The sequence below is a fragment of the Coffea arabica genome, chromosome 3e, assembly GCF_036785885.1.
Source record: "Coffea arabica cultivar ET-39 chromosome 3e, Coffea Arabica ET-39 HiFi, whole genome shotgun sequence".
Classification (NCBI taxonomy): Eukaryota; Viridiplantae; Streptophyta; class Magnoliopsida; order Gentianales; family Rubiaceae; genus Coffea; species Coffea arabica.
The window spans coordinates 12219094-12239940 of record NC_092315.1 but is presented as its reverse complement, the minus strand read 5'-3'; the positions used below and the strand labels follow the sequence as shown (position 1 = coordinate 12239940).

At 37.0% G+C, this 20847-nt stretch overlaps 2 protein-coding genes across 3 annotated transcripts; one reads left to right on the top strand and one right to left on the bottom strand.

Annotated features, from left to right (window-relative positions):
- The first annotated feature begins 649 nt into the window (after positions 1-649).
- On the top strand, positions 650-5023 carry LOC113729328 (protein FAR1-RELATED SEQUENCE 5-like). Its single transcript, XM_072083724.1, has 6 exons — positions 650-2767; positions 2891-2971; positions 3139-3210; positions 4535-4642; positions 4756-4824; positions 4952-5023. The coding sequence occupies exons 1-6, from the start codon at positions 650-652 to the stop codon at positions 5021-5023; spliced, it is 2520 nt and encodes an 839-aa protein (XP_071939825.1).
- Positions 5024-12895: 7872 nt separating this feature from the next.
- LOC113734671 (uncharacterized) lies at positions 12896-20613 on the bottom strand. 2 transcript variants are annotated; one of them, XM_072084743.1, is made up of 15 exons: positions 19898-20613; positions 19601-19649; positions 18397-18543; positions 17704-18309; positions 17311-17454; positions 17092-17196; positions 15767-16424; positions 15322-15478; positions 14413-14497; positions 14200-14292; positions 13934-14056; positions 13686-13817; positions 13508-13614; positions 13318-13390; positions 12896-13211 (listed from the first exon to the last, which is right to left on the bottom strand). In XM_072084743.1, the coding sequence occupies exons 1-15, from the start codon at positions 20017-20019 to the stop codon at positions 13107-13109; spliced, it is 2706 nt and encodes a 901-aa protein (XP_071940844.1). In that variant the 5' UTR covers positions 20020-20613; the 3' UTR covers positions 12896-13106. The 2 variants fall into 2 exon arrangements, with proteins under 2 accessions (XP_071940844.1, XP_071940845.1); XM_072084744.1 differs by having other exon boundaries at positions 15322-15475.
- Between the last annotated feature and the right edge of the window lie 234 nt (positions 20614-20847).

The following is a 20847-nucleotide window of genomic DNA, read 5'->3' as shown; positions in this document are numbered from 1 at the left end:
TGTGTAACATAACATATTGTAAACGGTAATACACACTTATGTTGTCGTTTACATACATACTATTCATGAACTATTGTAAATTATGGTGTTGGATGCATAATTGGTAGGAGCAGAAGTAATGAATTGTAGAGAAATTGGCAGAAGATGGGACTCATGAGTTAGGAATGGAGTTCAACATGGAAGAGGATGCGTACAAGTTTTACAACAAATATGCCTTTAAAATGGGATTTAGTGTACGCAAAGACTATTTAAATAAAGACAAAGACTATTTAGTCTATTTTATGCGGTTGTCATTAACGAATGACATAAGGTCCAGTGAGCTAAAGAATTTAGAATCAAAATATAATCACCAGCGTGGATGTACATACAGTTAAAATAGACTTACATCGTGTGACCAATACATTACAATCCGTATAAGTTAGTGTACATGGAGTTGTATTTGTACACAGATTGTCTTAGAGTAAAAGTAAGGTGATGTGAATCATTAATCATATTGATAGCGTAATAATAGAATTTGGTATATGAGTAATGTATGATTCATAACACAATATGAATGGTAATATACATATATGTTGTCGTTTATGTACATACTGTTCATGAAGTGTTACAAATTAGGGTGTTTGATGCATAATTGACAGGATCAGAAGTAATGGATTGCAGCAAATTGGCAGAAGATGGGACCCCTGAATTAGGAATGGAGTTCAACAGCGAAGAGGATGCGTACCAGTTTTACAACAAATATGCCTTTAAAATGGGTTTTAGTGTACGTAAAGACTATCTGAATAAAGACAAAGACGGCGTGACCACGTCTAGGAGATATAGTTGCTGCAAGGAAGGTGTAAAGCGCAAGTACGAAGGTGATGTGATGCCAAAGAGGACACGAGCGCCGACGAAAACAGGGTGTGGAGCTAAAATGGTTATCGTGTTGTTTAGAGGAACAATGAAGTACCGTGTGCATGACATTGTCTTAGAGCATAACCATGAGTTGCACATTGTTCAATGTGCGCACATGATGCCATCACAAAGAAAAGTGAGCGAGGCTCAAGGATTCCAAGCTGAAATAAGCGAGGACGCTGGGCTTTCATTGAAACAGAGTCATGAACTTATGGGAAAGGAGGCAGGTGGGATGGGAAATGTGGGATATACTCGGGAAGACCTGAAACGATATCTTCGTACTCGACGGGAAAGGAGTTTGAAATATGGAGAAGCAGGTAGCATGCTGAATTATTTTCAAGAGCAAACACTCGAGAATCCATCATTTTTTCATGCCGTACAGTTGGACTGTGAAGAGCAGATAACGAATATCTTTTGGGCTGATGCAGGAATGTTAATTGACTACAAATTTTTTGGAGACGTAGTCACATTCGATACAACCTACAAAACAAATAAAGAATACCGGCCACTTGGAGTGTTTGTGGGTTTTAACCAACATAGGCAAATTGTGATATTCGGTGCTGCCCTTATGTATGATGAGACTATAGATTCTTTCAAATGGGTGTTTGGTACATTTCTAGAAGCAATGTGCGGAAAGCGTCCAAGTACCATACTAACCGACCAAGATCATGCCATGGCAGCCGCTCTTTCAGTTGTTATGCCTGAAACATTTCACGGTCTATGTACGTTTCACATAAGGCGTAATTTTATGAAACATCTTGGCAATCACTACAAGGAAAATAGTGATCTTCCATACATGTTTGGTGCATGCATGTATGAGTTTGAAGAAGTGGAACAATTCAATAGGGTGTGGGAGGCGATGGTGAAGAAACACGATCTTGAAAATAATGAATGGCTCTCCGGATTGTATAGAATTCGTGATAAATGGGCAAGGTGCATGATGAAAGAAAGATGGACCGCTGGAATGCGAAGCACCCAACTCAGCGAAAGCCTAAATGCAGCAATTAAAAATCATTTGAAACTGGATCATGACCTTGTGCAGTTCTTTAGACATTTCAATCGGGTGGTTGATGAAAAGAGACATAATGAACTGATCGCAGAATATGAAATGAGGCAAAAGCTCCCCATGGTCGGGTTAAGGCAAACACCTATGCTCGTGCATGCATCAGAGACGTATTCACCAACCGTATTTGTTGCATTCCAAAATGAATATGGCGAGTCAACAGCTATGGTTATATTGAGACAGCAAGATGCAGCGATGATTGTGGAGTTTGCGGTCATGAGGTATGATGGAGGACCTGAAAGAATAGTGGTATTCAATCGGAATGATCTAAGTGTACGTTGTAGTTGCAAAAAATACGAGAATGAAGGCATTTTATGTGGGCACGCGTTGAAGGTGTTTGATACTGTGGGCATAAAAATAATTCCTCCTGAATACATTAAGAGGCGATGGACAAAAAGAGCTCGGGCTGGAGACTGTTTTGATCGGCGAAGACGGGAAGTTGTGGCTGATCCTAAAATAATGATTTCAACTCGTTATCGGGAGCTCGCTCCAGCCATGATTAAGGTCGCAACTCGAGCAGCAATGTCGGAGGACACCAGCAAAGTAGCAATCACTGTCATATCCGATTTGGCAAAGAGAGTTGAGCTCCTCCTCTCAGAAAGTGAAGAACAACCTTTGCAAAATCAAAAAAATCTGAATATGGAGGAACGGGATAAAATTGAAATTGTGAATGAAATGGGGGAGGCAGTAGTCGCAAGAGGCATTAAAAAACGAGGTGGTGGGAAGAAAAGTAGAGTGATGCGAAGTTGGATCGATAAATTTGACAGAGTAAAAAGAAAATCTAGATTATCAAGGACTACACAGACTACGGTATGGATCAAATTTTGGTACTCGGGGAACATTTATGCTAAAACTAAGTTATCGTTATGCTATTAACTAAAGTTTAGGTATCATTCATGATGAAATAATATTATTGCCGTGTCAATACTGTAGGCCTCAGAATCGGAGCCGACATCGGTTTCAATTGAGGAATACATGTTTATGGGATGTCGTTCATCTACTGACTCTGTTTCGGTTAGTATAAAACGGACATGACCGTTGCTTTTATTTGGATGTTTCTAACAGCATCAATAGTTACATTGATCTTACATTGTGTGATAATGTTGTTACGGCTGTCATCCCTCCTGATATACCTATTTTGACTGTCTTATACAATGATTTGGTCCATACGAAACTCGTAGACGCATTCAATGAGCCAGACAGTGAATGGCCCTCCAAACGCTATTGCTCCGAATATCGATGAAAGTGAAACGGTATGTATATATTTAGTAGTTAAAATAAAGACCTTCTTATTCGTGTAGTAGAGCTACCTTTTTTTTAGGGTTAGTATCAGAAACCTCCCTTGAGGTTTCTTCTAATCACACCTAGAACCCCTCATGTTTTCGAAATCACACTTAGCACCCCTGAAATGACAACTTTGGTATCATTATCAGCCCCTCATTATTTTTGTTCCACTTTTACCCTCCTTGTGAACTCTATTTATGTAACTCACATCCCTCCAACTTTTGTAACACTACAAAATCGTTCTTAAGCAGTGTAACATGTTTTGAACATTTTGTAATTTTATGTAAGCTTGTTGTACATCTTTATAATAGATTGTGTTTCTGTTATTAAGTTTTACAAATAATTCACATAAAGTTACACATTGTTTAAAAAATGTTACATTGATCTGAACGGTGATAAAAAAAATGTGACTATGGATTCTAATAATGGCAGCAATAGTTTCAATATGTGATTGTAGTTGTAAATAAACTTGCTCTTCCATTTTTATGAAAATGGAATCGTATAAATAGCTTTTTGTGCATCCTAATCGAATGGAGTTTGTAAGTTATTAATATTGCGATGCCCTATTATCAAGTAAAAATGGATTGCTAATGCTATATACTCATGAATTCCCATCATCTTTAAACATCTTTTAGATTATGTTATTATTCACTTAGAAATTGCAATTTTGACAATGGCACTATGCCCATTGCCAAAAGTCAACATCACTGGAAACTCTATAGCTATTTAATATTAGGGAGTGGGATAGGAACAATTGTTAGATCAACCATCCCTAAATCGTGTAACATTTTTTGAACATTTTGTAATTTTATGTAAATTTCTTGTACATCGTTACAATAGAAGTCTGATAAGTTGTTAGTGTACATATGAGTCCAATATGTAATAATCGTATTTGTGTTGATAAATTTTACACATAGTTCAATTAGAATTACACTTTGTACAAAAAATATTACATAATTACATAATAATTTTACATAATTTAGGGAAAACCTCAAGGGAGGTTTCCGAAATTAAGTCTACATAAATAGAGTTCACCATTGCGGGTAACAGTGGAACAAAAATAATGACTCGGCGGACAATGATACCAAAGTTGTCATTCCAGGGGTGCTAAATGTGATTTCGAAAATATGAAGGATTCTAGGTGTGATTAGAAGAAATCTCAAGGGAGGTTTCTGATATTAACCCTTTTTTTATAGTATTGTAATGGTGGGCACCTGAAAGCTGTCAAATCATGCAAATTATGTAGTTAACGTATGCTCGCTTTAATAACATATTATTTTTTATTATTCGAAGGGTCACCGTTTGGCTAATCAGGGGCCTCCTAGAAGTGTCCCTACAGAATGGATGCATCCCAGATTTTCTATTTTTTCCAAGTATAACTCTGTAAGAGATGTCTTAATGGTCTGATATATCATTTTTATTATAATGTCTAGTCCAATTTAACTTTTTAAGTGAGCAATATAGGGATTGGTAATGATTTGTTGACAGTCGATTACTTATACTATGTAATGTAGGAGGAGCGTGCAGCACTTTTAACACACTGTGATGTTGATGCATATCATGTATTTGCACCTTCACCCCAGGTGATAAACTTTTATCGTTACAGCACATATTTGTGTACTGTTGTTAATTGGAGACTTGGATATCGTATATCATTAATCGTATGGTTCATTAATAATATTGCTGATTTACCATCGTTACGCATTTCAGGGAAGAAATAACACCCAGGGATTGCAACTTCGCGCTGACGTCGCCGCCCCCGAGAATGAGATTGATGAATGATGTGTAACTATATTTTGCGAACGAGACATTAGAGTGGTTATCCCAACTTAGGAATACTGCATATGTACGTGTTACAAGCAGTTAGTAGGGTGTTACAACTTATTGACGAGGTTGTACAGGCAGCATTGATATTTCACTCTTTTCAAATTTAGACAAGTGGATTACAATTGTAATCACATCTAGTGGTAGTAATCATCAATAGTTTGTATTGGGTTATATAAAATTGTTAGGAAATTATAAAGTTGGTAGAAAATTGAAGTAACAATTTTACAATAGAATTGAACGTGTTTTTTGTGATCGGATATTTTTCACTAAATCGACCATAACAGTTGAATGGCTGGCGTGATATGTATACCATTCTACTACATTCAATTGCATACCTTAATGGCCATAATTATTGGCATAGATCGCACCGGCAAAGGTACGATGTATAAGATAACACAGTCTAAAGTATAAATTGTCTTGATTTTGTTACGATGCTAAATTCGAATTATTATTGGGCTATTTTTATTAAAACATTATCATTTAGGCCATTTGTTTTGTATCGATTGACGAATTTAGCGCCCCATTGACATGATGTATCACAGACACATCAATTGGTATTACAAGTTTTTAGGTTAATTGAATTATGGTCAAACCAGGTCACGACCACATGTTGGTAATAGGTGCGCATAAGAAAATGATTCCTTGGAGAATTAATTTGTAACGTTAAAACGAAAGTTTACAATGTCACAAAAAGGAAGAACGAACAGTACAAAATGGGTTACAACCAGTAAGGGATATGTTACTGTTACGTTACAACTAGTTACGACTGTTTAACAGGCATGATTAATATCCAAATATGTTAAGCAATTTGTTTGAGTAGAGATTATAATGAGTATAGTTTTATCGCTACCCCGATGAACATTGGACTACATCCCTTGTTATCAGTTATATCCCATACAACACCTGGGAACGCCGTCATGCATTAAACAGTGGGGTATGTACCTTTGAAAGTCATCGTCGCTTGATTCAGTAAAGTCAGATAGGTCCGGGTCCGATATAAGCATGGGATCTGCTAAAATGTGTTGAACCATACCATGTCTTTTTACGGCCTGGATCTCGTGGAACCTGTGAAGCCTACGTTCCATCTGCATAACTTCTCGCTGTAGTCTGTGTAATACACTTGCATCATTGGCTTGTGGTTCTATAACAAGATCCGCTGACCTTGTTCTGGGGATTCGGATGCCATGCCAGCGACAAAATACCTCTAATTCCATTCTTCGCTCACGAACTGGCTCCCATATGGGTTCATGGTCAATAACGAAATGGCCAGACGGTAGATGATCGCTGACGGTATTTTTAAAAATGTGACCAGCTAGTCCCAGAGAATTGTTGGTGTTAAGTGGAGCGTTCCTGAACTCGCGTTTGGTACCATATAAAATCCTCCCATCTGGTGTTTCATACTTGCTTATGGCATTCGTTGGATCCAATGATACTTTCCGTCTTTTTTGCCGAACATTTGATGGTGAGCTTGTATGAGACCCTTCGTTTGTGGATTGCATGACTACGCTAATACCTACTGCTTTTTGGTTGGATGAAAGGAAGGATCTACTGATAAAGAATTAGGTGGGAGAAAAAAAGAGGTAGAAATTTTAACAGAGCACCTATTTAAGACCATGCATAGTAAATGGTTTCTTCTGACAACACGACCAACTGCTTGCTATGTCATTTCATGTTGTTCTCCACGGGATAGTACTCATGGGTGAGTAGATGAAGGCATGGCAACCACCTATTAACGAGACGATAGACTCAACGTTTAGTCAAATGTATAGTGTGTGGATGAAATAATTGTTTAATTTGATTCGATCATGACCTGTACTCCAACAACAATTTGGGTCAGGTGAATACCCAATTATTCGAAGTCACCTTACTTTTCAAGTGTAACAATAAGTTACCACCAGTATTTACGTAAATTACAGGACGTTAATAAGCTGTTACCGCTTATTGATGTTCTTGTACAGGCACCTTGTCATTTGCCTATATGTTAAAATTTAGACAATTTGTTTACAATTGTATTAACGATAAGTATTACAGATAGTATTACAGGCACTTCAATAGGTATTACTCTTTCAGTACAGAAATGAACTTACAATTGGCGGCTTGGCTTGGTTCCACATGACCACATAATAAGTACCAGTTTCGCAGAAGAACATGATACTTCGTTGGGACAAGTAATTTGAAAGTAGGGTAACTATTATTTAAAATGCAACAAATTTTGATTACTCCATGTACATGTCGAGTTACAACCAATTATGTATATGTTACAATTGGTATTACAACTAATGAATATGCAAACGGCAGTTTTTCTGTGCATCTAGTTAGAACTACTGATATTACAGCTAGTGATACTACAACTAGTTAATATCCGATGAACTTTTCCTCTTCTCTCGTTTGCGCAATTGCGCTTGGCACAAACAATAAGTCCGGCCCTCTAACACATATAATTTCTTAGACACTTTAGTAAGTGTCCATTGAGAACATAGAGATGGTCGATTCGAACCCCAAAATAATTGATGTAGCGAGGCCTTCTCGAACATCTCATTAAATTAGCGAGATCTTCTCGAACATCATGCAACCTACTGGCTGCTATTTGGCACCCAAGAGCTTGATTTCTGTGTGAACCCTCTATTGATGACACTGCAATTGAGGTTAGAGGAGGGTTGAAAAATACTAATAATAAATTTCGTGCACGGGTTCATTGCCACCCTTCAGTAGAATGAAATAGGAAGTGTGAAGTTATTGAAAATGAAAAATGTTTGTGTAGTAATGAAAGGTGGACGAAAAAATGTTTGTTGTTGAGGGATATACAACTGCCACCGCGCCCTTTTATAGTCCGCAGGACCCTGACAATGTAGTAAAATATCACTGGACAACGCATTCCAGACCAAACAATTTTGTCGTGGCAGTGGAAGCTGTAGAGTTCGATGCAATTAATTGAATTGTGTCAAATCTGTTCACACAATAAAACAAATTAATAGGACAGCTGGCTCATGAAATGACCTATACACCAATATTAAGGGTCATGTGGATAAACAGTTACACATCAGTGACCTGTACGTTTCACTATGTACGGATTGCGTTACAACCAGTTAGGTGTATGTTACAATTTATTATAACTAATGAATTTGCAATCAGCAGCTTTTCGTTTGCTCTATTTAAAACTGAATAATATTCCAACTAGATATTCCCTGATATTACAACTAGTGATAATACAACTAGTTAATATTCGATGAAACTTTTATATTCTTTTGTTTGTGCTATTGCCCTTGACATAAACGATAATTCCTCCCACTGACACATTAAATTTCTTAGACACTTTATTAAGTGTCTATTGAGAATAGTTACAATGATCGTTTCGAACCCCAAAACATTGCACTTGCGAGGCCTTCTCGATGAAACTCATTAAAATAGTGAGATCGACATTTTTGCATATGAAGCCAACTAGTATATCACGGGAGAAGAGAATGTACACTCACATGCAGTGCTTGAACCATATCAGATAAGTTTCGTTACATACAAAGCGTCAGATTTGTAGTACCGACAGTGAATATACGTGTTACGTGCTGTTTCTAATCGTTTACAGGACTTCCACCCCTCTCAAATATGGAAGCATCATGATGGGTCACATGCTGCTAGTGAACTATTTCAAATCAATTCAGACAATAAAATAAATTTTGCAGCTGTCTTCTTGTTCTGGTCCTGTACACCAACTTTGAGAGGGGTGGAAGACAACTAATAATAAATTTTATATTCGGGTTCATTGCCACCCTTCAGTAGTATGAAATGGGTTGTGTGAAGTTGATTACAATGGAAAGTGTAAACGATAATGAAAGGGGATGAACAAACTTTTGTTGTTGTGGGATATAAAACTACAACCGCGCCCTTTAATAGTCCGCATGACCCTCACAATGTCCTAAAACATCAAGGGCCAACGTATTTCAGACCAACAATTTCGTCACGACAGATTTAACTGTAGAGTCACATGCAGCTGGTGAACTATGTCATGATTCATTTTGGACAATAAAATAAATTTGACAGCTTTTATCATGGAATGACCTGTACACCAACATTAACGGTCACGTGCATACAGGGTTACATATCAGTGACCTTACATTTCACTACGTGCATACACAGTTACAGTCTACAGGTCAGTTACAAATCTTCGACAACATTTTTTTGGCCCAAGTCAGATGTGTAACACTCTATGGCCTTGCAAAGTTTATGACCTAAATTTACTATCTCTGTGTGCGATTCGTACCTCCTCAACCGGAATAATAGTGTATTATTTCTTTTTATGTTATATAGTAAAAAAATTGACTTTTACGGTGTTATCATTTTGAGAGGGGTGGTGCATTATCAACATTGACCCTGTGACTCGACGAGATCAACAATAATATTATTTTTAGGTATAAAACCTTGTTTGGTTACCACTTGCACAGCTACAACACCTGCTGCGCCTAAACTATGCCAATTCAGAATATTTAGGTACAAAGCGTGAAATTTGTAGTACCGCCACTGTTGATAAGTGTTACGTCGCGTGGGTAATCAGTTACAGACAATAACACAAATTTTACAGCGTTTATCGTGAAATAACCTGTACGCCTACATCGTGGGTCACGTGGATACAGGGTTACACATCGTTGAAGTTAAATTTCACTATGTCCATACACAGTTGCATTATTTTTCACGACAACTTGCAAGGTTATGTAAGATAAATTATTGAATTAGTACACGGCATCTATGGTTTACTACAGCTTGCTCATCAACTGACAAAATGAGAAGCCAACAGTTGTTAGAAGCACCTACTTTGCGTTAATACCATACAGGTAATGTAAAACTATCCGCCAAACCGCTCGCGAATACGGGTCCAATCTTATACCACAGAGTCAGCGAAAAATTGCTATTAGTAGCAACAGAAGGGCGACCGCTACCGAAATCCTCATGAAGGTTTTCATTTGTCGAATATCGTGTTCGATGCCGTGCATATGGTGCGAGAACGAGGTTGAATCATGGAACACTCTTCCGGGACTGTCGAAGGAGCTTTCTCTGCTTATAGCCTGTCGATTAGGTGAGGTGGGACAGTAGTTAGTCTGAATTTGTTCGTCATCCCTCCCTATTGGACGGCACCAAGCAAAGAAAGTACATGCTTTTGTTTCACACACGAAGTACAGCAACCCCTTCGTTGGTTTCTGTGACTCGACGATCTTCAGGGCTGCCCTTCTTCCACAACTACAGTAGCGATATTGGTACCTTAGGTCAGTAGATCCGCCTCCAGTATTGCTAGATGAAGACATTAGAAAGATGTAAACCTCCCTTGGAGCAGATGTTAGGAATTGATGTTTGTAATAAGGGATGATGTAAAGGTAATGTGTGTTGAACGGGATAAGTCACAAAGCTTCAGATTTAGGTGTGTGGGAAGAGACGATATAGGAAAAAATACATTTTTCATCCCCAACGTTTAAGGTGTTCACTAATTTCGTCACTAAATTTTCACACAAAACACATTTCATCCTCATAATTTTGTAATTATGAACAATTTTGTCCCTAAAATTTATGTATAACACATTTCATCTTCATAATTTTATAATTACTACCAATTAAAGGATTGTTAACCATTTTAGACATAATATCATCACATGTCCCATTCATAATTGTATTATTAATACTTAATTCAATTATTGATTAAATTATAGAAATAACAACAAGTGTTTTTTTGATACGAGACTATATCTATTTTTTTCCTTTAAATGGTGATATGATATATTTGAGACTAAATAAATAGATTGAAAGATAAATAGATGATTGAAAAACATGTATATGATACAACAAAACAAAATCTTGCAAATAAATGACAATCTAAACCATTCATTCTTTTGTATTAATATTTTTCTCACATTTTCGTGTACCTCATTGTGATTAAGAAGAAAGTAATGGTGGCTAAAAATTTCTTAGTCTTTTTTGTACTAAAATGAGAAAGTGAATAAAGAAAAGATTTTTGAGGTTTTAGTTAATCCATTTTTTTTCCTAATGGCCATGTTGTGATTAAGTGACGCTATCCCATTCAAATTGATTGACAATCTACCAATTGTCCATATGAAGCCAAATTTAGGACATTATGAGGATGGAATGTGTTTTTATGAACTTGAAGGATGAAATTAATCAAAATTATAAAATTACAAGGATAAAATGTGTTGTGCATGAAACTTTAGGGATGAAATTGATTAACACCTTAAACATTAGGGGTGAAAAATATATTTTTGTCGACGATATAAACTAGCAAAGATGCTTCTCAGAAATTAGCAAGTATGAAATAAGTAACATGTTGACTTGGATCTAACACAAAAACATCTCAGACATCAAACGACACGTTTGCGAGCTGTTCATGGTTAATATTCGGCCAAACAAAATTAGTCCAGTTTAGATATCATCTTATACCACATTTTTTAACAATATGTCTGGAACCCTTCTAATTTTGTACGAGACTATTACACGTTGTCGAACGGGAGTTACACCATATGCAAACAGAGTTATGGAGTATACAAAATGCACACACCTTCAGCAACGATTGCACTTGGAACCTTTCCTGTGTATGTAGGCAAATTTTGCATTACTGCACCTATGAAATAGGTGCAGGTGCAACCGTCCCTGGCAATTGTGGTCATTATCAACTGTGCGTAACTTTATTTGTACATCGTGTAACTTTGTTTTCACAGGATGTATTTTCCGAACAGATAGTGATGGGCCCCACACTTGGCGCGGAAATCGAGTTACATGGTGTAATCTCAGCCGCACAAAATTTTGAGGGCAAATCTTGGCCCTTAAATCCATGAAATAGGCATGCCAGGAAGTAGGGATTGAAATCTATAGAGTAACATCCTTTCTTGGGAATCATGTTCATTTGATTTCACACCCACTTTGAGTACAAGGCGTACAGGAGATATTATCGAGACGTTTGATGAGTGTTACGGCGAGTTACTAAACAGTTACAGAAAATTGCAGCTTTTATCATGAAAGGAACTTAACAAAAACTCAGCAGGTCATGTGCGCTGGTTGAGGGTTCCGACCTTCCGTATACCGTTTATATGTGTATAAAGTTTTTTCATGCAGTATTTGTTAAAAACAAGAATTTTTTCATGCTTTATGCCTTACCTGTATATTATTTCATCACACACTTTATCATCTTGACCCCATATTTAATATTTGATGCACAAGTACTTGACGTGGCTTTACACCTTGTTCAAAGAAGTCATCCTTTTGAGCAAGTGTGGTAGTTACTGACAATAAATGGATACAGATAATAAAACCTCCAAACTTTAATGCCTGTGGTCGGTATTACAAGTTCTTGGCCAAGAGTCAGATGTGTAACACTCTATGGCCTTGGTCAGTGTATGAACCAAAATTTTGTACTAAAGTTACACGTGGTGCAAACAAAGTTACGCCGTGTGCAACCAAAGTTACGCGCTGTTGAAAATGGCCAAAACTAGTATCTCTAATATTTGATGCAATTTATTACCAGTCTGACTAATATAAAGTGCGATCAGGTGAAAGTTATAAACTTGCGCAAGATTCAAGATGTCTTATACAACAACAGTATGTGTAACTTTTTACGTGCTCTATGTAACACACTTTCAACTACGAAAGCATATATATACCAATCCATGTCAATTAATAATCCTTGCGTACAAAGCGTGAAGGCGATAAGAATGAGCAATGGCACTATCAGTGTCATAACGTGTTTCTAATAAGTCATGAATTTTGCCACTACTCTTCATTGTCCATAATCTTCGTAGTGCCGGTATTACAAGTAGTTAGCAAAAAGTCACAGACAGATTTAAAACAATTAATGTTCGGCTAATGTTATTACTGACAATATTCTAGTGACAACTCAAAACCTAACTTAAATTACAAGTAGGTGCAAATATTGGCGCTAATGTGTCCAGAAAAACAAAATCAGTAACTGTTTCAAAAAATATCCTTTGCTATTATGCATAGCAGAAACAACAAATTACATCCCTGTTGAAGATGCTCTTGCAACCATTTACTATTTACTCCCAAGCATGGCGGAAATAGTGTCTACAAACTTTGTATTATGCTCCGAACTACAAAGCCGCGCGGTGTACAGCATTCGATACTTCGTAATATTTTCCTGCCACAATTTCACCTCTGATAATCAGCACCACGATTAAGTCCAATTTATTAACCATTTTATTGCCACAAGTACGTACAAAGATAGTTACAAAATGTGACCACACCTTTGTAATTCGCATAGCCAATCTTCCACTCCAGTGTTCAAGAAAGGTCATCGTGAAAACTCCACTATCGAACCTGGTCAGATCAACATGAATCTTCTCAGGAATAAGGATAATATAGTAAAGTGATGGTAGTACACCATTGCAGTGATAAGCTATCGGGAAAAAGGACATGGAAGATCCGATATTATACCAGCTATCGGGTGACTGATGAGGGACATCAGCAACTTCGAGTTTGAAACTTGCAAAGTCTATTTTCATCCCAAATTTAGCTGCCATTATCAGTCCGAGGCCACGTTGCTGCACGAAACACGGTCAAGTAACTCAACATATGATAAAAATCAATGAACAATTCCCATAAACAATCATACCAAGCGCTTTAGAACTGTAATATCTTTGCTTTTTGCTTGTTGTGGGTCAGGGTCTAGCAGATGGACTACGTGATGCGTGACATGGAAGGAGTACACGAACCAGTAACTATCTACGCAGACAGGGACAAGAATCTGATGCAGAGCAAAAACCATTTCAATGGTAAACTACCATAATTTTCATGTTTACTAATAATTTGCCAATAAATACAAATTCAGCAATAGTTACGATAAGACATAATTGTCCATACCAACTGACACTTGGAAGGATTAGCCGAATTATCCGGGCCGCGGATCTTGAACAACTTTATAAGCTTAGCAGTTAGGATGTCATCCGACTGTGCATCGAATTTTCGAAGATTCAGGATGCCATCCTGTTAATAATCAGTACAAGGGAATATAAGTGTTAACGGTGATTTTCAGAATTAGTATAAGATTATAACATGCATTTGTGCGAAATTTTCATAATAGTTTAATGAATAACTTGCCATTAGCCAACAACAAATTTAATGCTTACAACTGCTATAGGCTCGACAATATAGCGTTTGACTCTACTGGTTGTGCTAGTCGCCCCGCCCCAGTTGATATGCCGGGCAAACATGTCGATGACCTGTTTATTCACAACACAGTGACAGAATTGATTTAGTTACTGCCATTTCAAAAACCTATCACTTTACCTTACCAAACCAACACAATGTATTATTTGTCGTATGTGTCAAATATGCCTAACCCGAGTCGAGACATGCATGCCATCACAAAGAGTCCTGAGGTCATCTCGTGTGAGAGAAAGTTGAAACATTTGAATGAGAGTCTCCCTGCCATTACGCGAGACAAAAGGAGGCGCTATTTAAATTTGCCAGTTCTTATCAACCATGAGTTACAAAAATGTAAATGCTTTATCAAGTTGTTACACTCAGTTTCAGCCAACAAATAGTAGCACTAATAAACCATGCATCCCCTAGGATGGAGAAATTTTACTACCTTCTGCTACTTCTTCATTATAATCAAGTAGTAAAAGATACGTAATTTGGGAGAAATTTTACAACCGTCTTCTAAGAAGAAGTGATGCCACTGCAAACCAACTTTAATTCTAACTGGGAGAGCATAAAAATTCAAAGGCAACATGCAAGAAATGACTGACTATTTATAAAAGGGATAATTTCAGATACCCCTATTCAGCTTTTGACAGTCTCACTCTCCTCCTTTACGAATTCAAAAAATTTCAGAAAAAGTCTTACACACCCTCCTTATCATAACTTCAGGTCCTATTTCTTACATCCTCGTGGCTAAAACGACTCAAACCCACTCACGACTTTGCTATTTTTTCGTGATTATGGGTTCAAGAATCCGTCTAACATTCTCAAAAGTAACATTTGAGTATTCTATATCTAATCTCCATTCCACATGTACAAATAATCAAGTAACTAACACCTAACAGGAAGTACATTTTGCTAGTCTTAACTTGGTGACTAACAAATAATTAAATCGAAGAAGAGGGACATTGAGTTAACCTCAAAACATGCATGAATTCATTAGGAATGGACTGGAGAGATGCACTTAACAAATAGTGGCAACTATAAATTCTTAAGTGGCTGTAGCATAACCTTATAATCGTATTATAAACACATTGGAACCTTACTTGGGATTCTGATCTACCTCCCACGCGAATGCAGCGATCCTTTTATCGTACGTGCTGACTGTTACGTGTGAAGGCAGAAGGTACTCGGCTGACCGTAGCATGCTGCTTTTCTTCGTTGCCCGAGTTGGTCTCCCCTCATTCTCATCTTCAACAGCTGCTGAAGATATCAATACATCAGAAAACATAATTCAATAATTAGTTCACACTGACAGAATAATGCTTAGGTATGCGTGTTATACAAAAAATTAATAAGTCAGCAGCAGGGCAGTAAAGTTTAACCGATTAACCGATCAGCCAAGTACTCATCAATTGATATGCAAAACTAAAATGCATTACGCAATAATTCAGCTTCAACGGTATCAGGGTTTACAGTCGACAGAACATAATACAATAAATTCATGGAAATTCGTATATCAAATTCTTGACAGCCACCAAGTTTACTAACCTTTCCTTTTGCGACTATAAGACCGCAACCTTCTCGGTGTGTTTGGCCCATCCAAAGGATGCTCAATTTGTATGGGACCTGTTGAGCAATCATGCTGCATATGTTGTGTGGCTTCATCCGTAATGCGGTCAGAAATGCTTGTTATATGGTCAGTATGTACTTCAACGTCTCGCGAATCAGGTTGGCCAATTGGTGGGGTATCATTTGCCTTGTTTCCACTGAATGAAATATCCTTTCCATCACCTGTGATGCCATCATTTTTTGCCTCCTTTCCATCACTAGTTCTCCCACTTTGCTCTTTTTCAACCGTCTTCTGCCCTATTGCTTGCCGATTTGTTGGTTCAGTCTCATCTATTGATCTGATTGACGTCACAATGTCATCGGCAGTACCACCGGCATCTTGTTCTTTTTCACTATCACCGTCATCGAGATCTTTGGAGTCCTTTCCATCCTCAGCCGATTGATATTCTGAATAATCTTCGCTTTCCATATCAAGATGTATGTGCTCTGAATCAGGCAGCCTCTGTTTCTGCTTTTCCTTTGAAACGACCTCTGTTGCTGCTGCTTTGGCCCTAGGATGAGAACACAATATTTCTGCAATCTTTAATATCCTTCTTTGACAATTCACTGTCATACTGTACACTTCTGAAAGCTCAGCCTGCTTATACATTAACAAACTATAATGAATAGCTCGTTTCGACTTAATCCAGAACAGATGAATAGGAAATTATGCATTGATGTGTATTACTTCCTTGTGGATCTCACTAAATCTGCCTTTTCACTTTCAATTGGTGAAATATTTTTCATGACTAAGTTATGAATATCCAGTTATATGTGAAAATGCCTTCAGCTGTATTTGCCACTCGAATCGAATGAGGTTATGATAGTTACTTTTATATTTTGCATGAATAATATGCGAGAATTTTTTTCACTGCTCTTTTCTGTCATAGAATATGGAAAATACGACACGATCTGTTCTATGCAAGAAATGTACCTAGCTTAGATCACAACAATAGTGTTATTTGTGACCGGTATTTGAAAAATGTTGCCACCTTTTACAAAGCTTAACAAACGATTGGGTGTACTTATTTGTCCCAAACTCCACTTACAACAAACTTTCCTATTTTTGTATGTTATGCATAGCAAACGCAAAATGATTGTATGCGGTCATGGAAGATTTATCATGATTGTATCGGACAAGATAACTTTCCCCAGTTATGAAGATTTGGCTGCTTACAAAAACATCAGTATAAATGCATAACATTTGCTCTTAAGCAACAACATTACACAATGAACTTTCTTCTAAGAAAAGTTAGGCAGCTTACAGCAATGTCATGATGACCGCTGTCCATCATTATTCCAACTAGCTCAGGGGGTAGTTCATTTATCTGTGCACCTGATTCAGCCTCTTCCTCTTCATGCGCCCCAATCTACGAAAATAAAGTCAAACCATCATTTCATAAGTACATGGTATGTGTGTCTTATACATATGAACTAGTAAGTTACAATCCTTATCCAAGCAAAAAAATAATTATCTCTCTTACTAGTTTTCCTTTTCCATAACCTCCGAGATTATCGATCTCCAATGCATCCCGCTGTGAAATTAAAGCATCTGTCCATGCCTTTGCTCTTGGTGTAACTCGAGCCACTCTATGCTTTAGTATTGTCACTCGATCGAGGTAATGCACCTGCAAGCCAATTGGCGACTGACTCATCATTTATATCATTTGCAAACAATATATATATCACGAATTTCAAAATTTTATTTATATCTAATGTTCAACAATCCTCTTTCCCGTCCTTCATACTCACTTATCATATCATAATATGTACGTTGCATAAACAACCTTCATGTGCCTAATTAAAATTTCAAAATCGTTGCATCCCCTACTAGTTAAATGACTTACTAACTTTCAATAACGTGTAATTAAACTTACCAGTAGAACAAAGATGCAGCCCCCAACATATTGGTGCTGCTTTCCGCTTTTCTTCTGTACTTCTAATATCCTATTGCATAGTACATTTCTAATGTACTGGGCCCAGTTTAATGAGGCCACCTCAGTAACCACCTTCGTGCAACCCCATAGCCGGATTTTATGCTCAGCCCGTGTAGTTGGAGCCAATAGACATCCACAAGCAAATGCAACAAATAGTCGCTTGAACTCGTCCCCACTGCTCATGGATACTAACTCCTCCGGCAGCTCTTTCCATTTGTATGTTCGGCGACTTGGTCCAGAATCTCCACCCTCACTGCTATCAGCATCTTCAACTGGTAAGGGGCCATCATTTGGGATTCCAAGGATGAAACCGATGTCTTTTGCTGTTAGGGGTAGCACACCATCTCCATGTAATTGAAAGCTGCTTAGTGTAGGATTAAAATTGTCGACCAGCCAGGTTCCTATGCCGTTCGGAATGGAGCGACACTGTATTTCCAGCAGCCCTCCAAACCCCATATCTCTGATTTGCTGTTTTTTTGTTTCATCAATGTTCGATGCTAACCAAACCATCTGATTTGGTGAACAACGAATGGTGTACTTCGGATTCTATAATCAAATTCAAGCGAAAAACTTAGTTAGTCATACACAGATTATTACATACAAACCTAAACTTCATCCATACTTTGTGCTTACCTTATACTGCTTTATTGGCGGTATAGTCTTTCCAAGTCGCGTCATTTCTCTCTTATACTCCTCTTTTTCTTTCCAATAGTTCTCTTTTCGCTTCTGTACTTCTTCCTCGCTTAATTTATCATATGCTGCTTTGACCATTTTATTATACTGCATTCGATGCATATAATCGTTAATCATTCCTAATGTCATCATCATTTTCTAATGGGTTAATAGTATAATTCCTCCCCTGACTTTTGTTCTAATCACATCTGACACCTCTCAAATTAATATTATCACACCTAGCACCCCTGGCAGTGGGATGTGACAAATTATCCTAATCAAAAGATAACAAATTATTCAAAAATCACCAACATCTACCCCATGCCACAAATAACCTTAACTCATTCAGAGGCAAAAAAAAATCTGGATAAATAATGTTATACCACAACTAAAGTTGAATGCCCATAATTTAAAAATAATCTATGCAGTATACGGAGACCAATACTCCACTACAAAACTAAGAACAAAACTGTATACCAAAACAGATAAAAAAAATCAGAAAATTCTTTTAAGAATTTTTTGATAACTATTCTGAATTATGTTATATTTTTTTACAAATTGTAACTCTAATTGAACTATCCGTAAAACCTATTATAAGAGATACGATTATTACGTATTGTACCCATATGTACACTAATGTGTTACACAAAATTACAAAATTTTCAAAACGTGTTACCCTATTCAAGGATGATTGATCTAACAACCTTATTTACCTCGCATCTCTCCAAACGATACATATCGTCGTACTCCATGGTCTACAAAATAACAAATTCGGTTACAGTTTCATACAAATCCTATTACAACCCTGATGCTATCCTATTATTTATTATATGATCATTTACGTATACTAAAAATCAAGATTTATACCTGTTTTGCTCCTACGAAGTATACTCATTTTGGGTTATGGATAAAAGAGGAACAAAAATAGAGTCTTTCTCCTATACTTCATTTTTTACTACTATTTTCAAATAGAGGGGCTGACAATGACATCAAAGTTGTCATTCTAGTGGTGTTAAGTGTGATTTTGATAACATGGAGGGTGCTAGGTGCGATTCTAAGAAACCAAGAGGGAGGTTTCTGATATTAACCCTTTTCTGATTGTGTTGATTACTTTTACCGCGCCCCAACTTTCCAAATTAATGTTTTATTTAGTTCTTATGCGTACCTCTGTTATCTTAATGCCTTTCGCTGGAACGGTGCTTTGATACTCCTTCCTACACACATTCAATATTAACCAATTAACTGTGCATTCTACTCATCAACGAATTTGCCCCTCAAAAAGTTGATTTCCGTCTCTCCTGACGGCATAAATACACAGAGTGATCAAAACGGTACAGATTTACTAGTTCAGTGACATTTCGCGCTAATAAAAAAGTTTAGTGACCAGAACCGGCACTTTGAAATAGTTTAGTGACATTTCGCGCAATTCACTCTTATTATTTTTAATAAACACCAACATTACCTAAACTTCATCCACGGATTCAGCGGTGGAACTGGTTGTCTAACTTCACTTGTCCCCGCTGCCTCTATTCCTTCATTTTCGTCTAAACTCTTGTTCCGTCTTTTGCTTCTTATCCGTGCCATCCTGTTTATACATAGCAATGAATATAATAAACATACACCAACGAAGTCTCAAATACGACATACCAATTACGCACTAACTTTTCTACTCTATTTTTTCTCTGTACTTATTCATCCACACCATGTAACACTTATCCAACACAACCGTGAACATGCACAAGAACTAATACAATTAACATACATTAATGCAGTTTCAAATGGAAGCAAATTTGAATTTCAATCTAACATTTCTCTTCACTTTCTGGCCTGTGCCTGTTAATCCACACCATGTAACACTTTTCCAACACTTTGTTGATGCAAAAGAACCAATACAATTAACATAGATCAATGCAGTTTCAAATGGAAGCAAATTTCAATTTCAATCTAACATTTCTCCTCTTTCTGGCCTGTGCCTGTTAATCCATACCATGTAACAGTTATCCAACACCATGTAACACTTTTCCAACACTTTGTTCATACACAAGAACTAATATAATAAACATACATCAATGTAGTCCCACATACGACATTCCAATTTCAATCTAACCTTTTCTCTTTTCTTTCTGTTCTATTCCTGTTAATCCACACCATGTAACAGTTATCCAACAACATGTAAGACTTATCCAACATTGTGTTCATACACGTGAACTAATAGAATAGACATACACTAATGAATATCCAGAAAAGACATACCAATTTGACACTAAAATTTCTACTCTGTTTCTTCTCTGTGCCTATTAATCTACAACAAGTAACACTTATGGAACACTGTGTTCATGCACATAAACTAATACAATAAACATATACCAATGATGACCCAAATATGACATATAAAATTCAAACGATCAATTC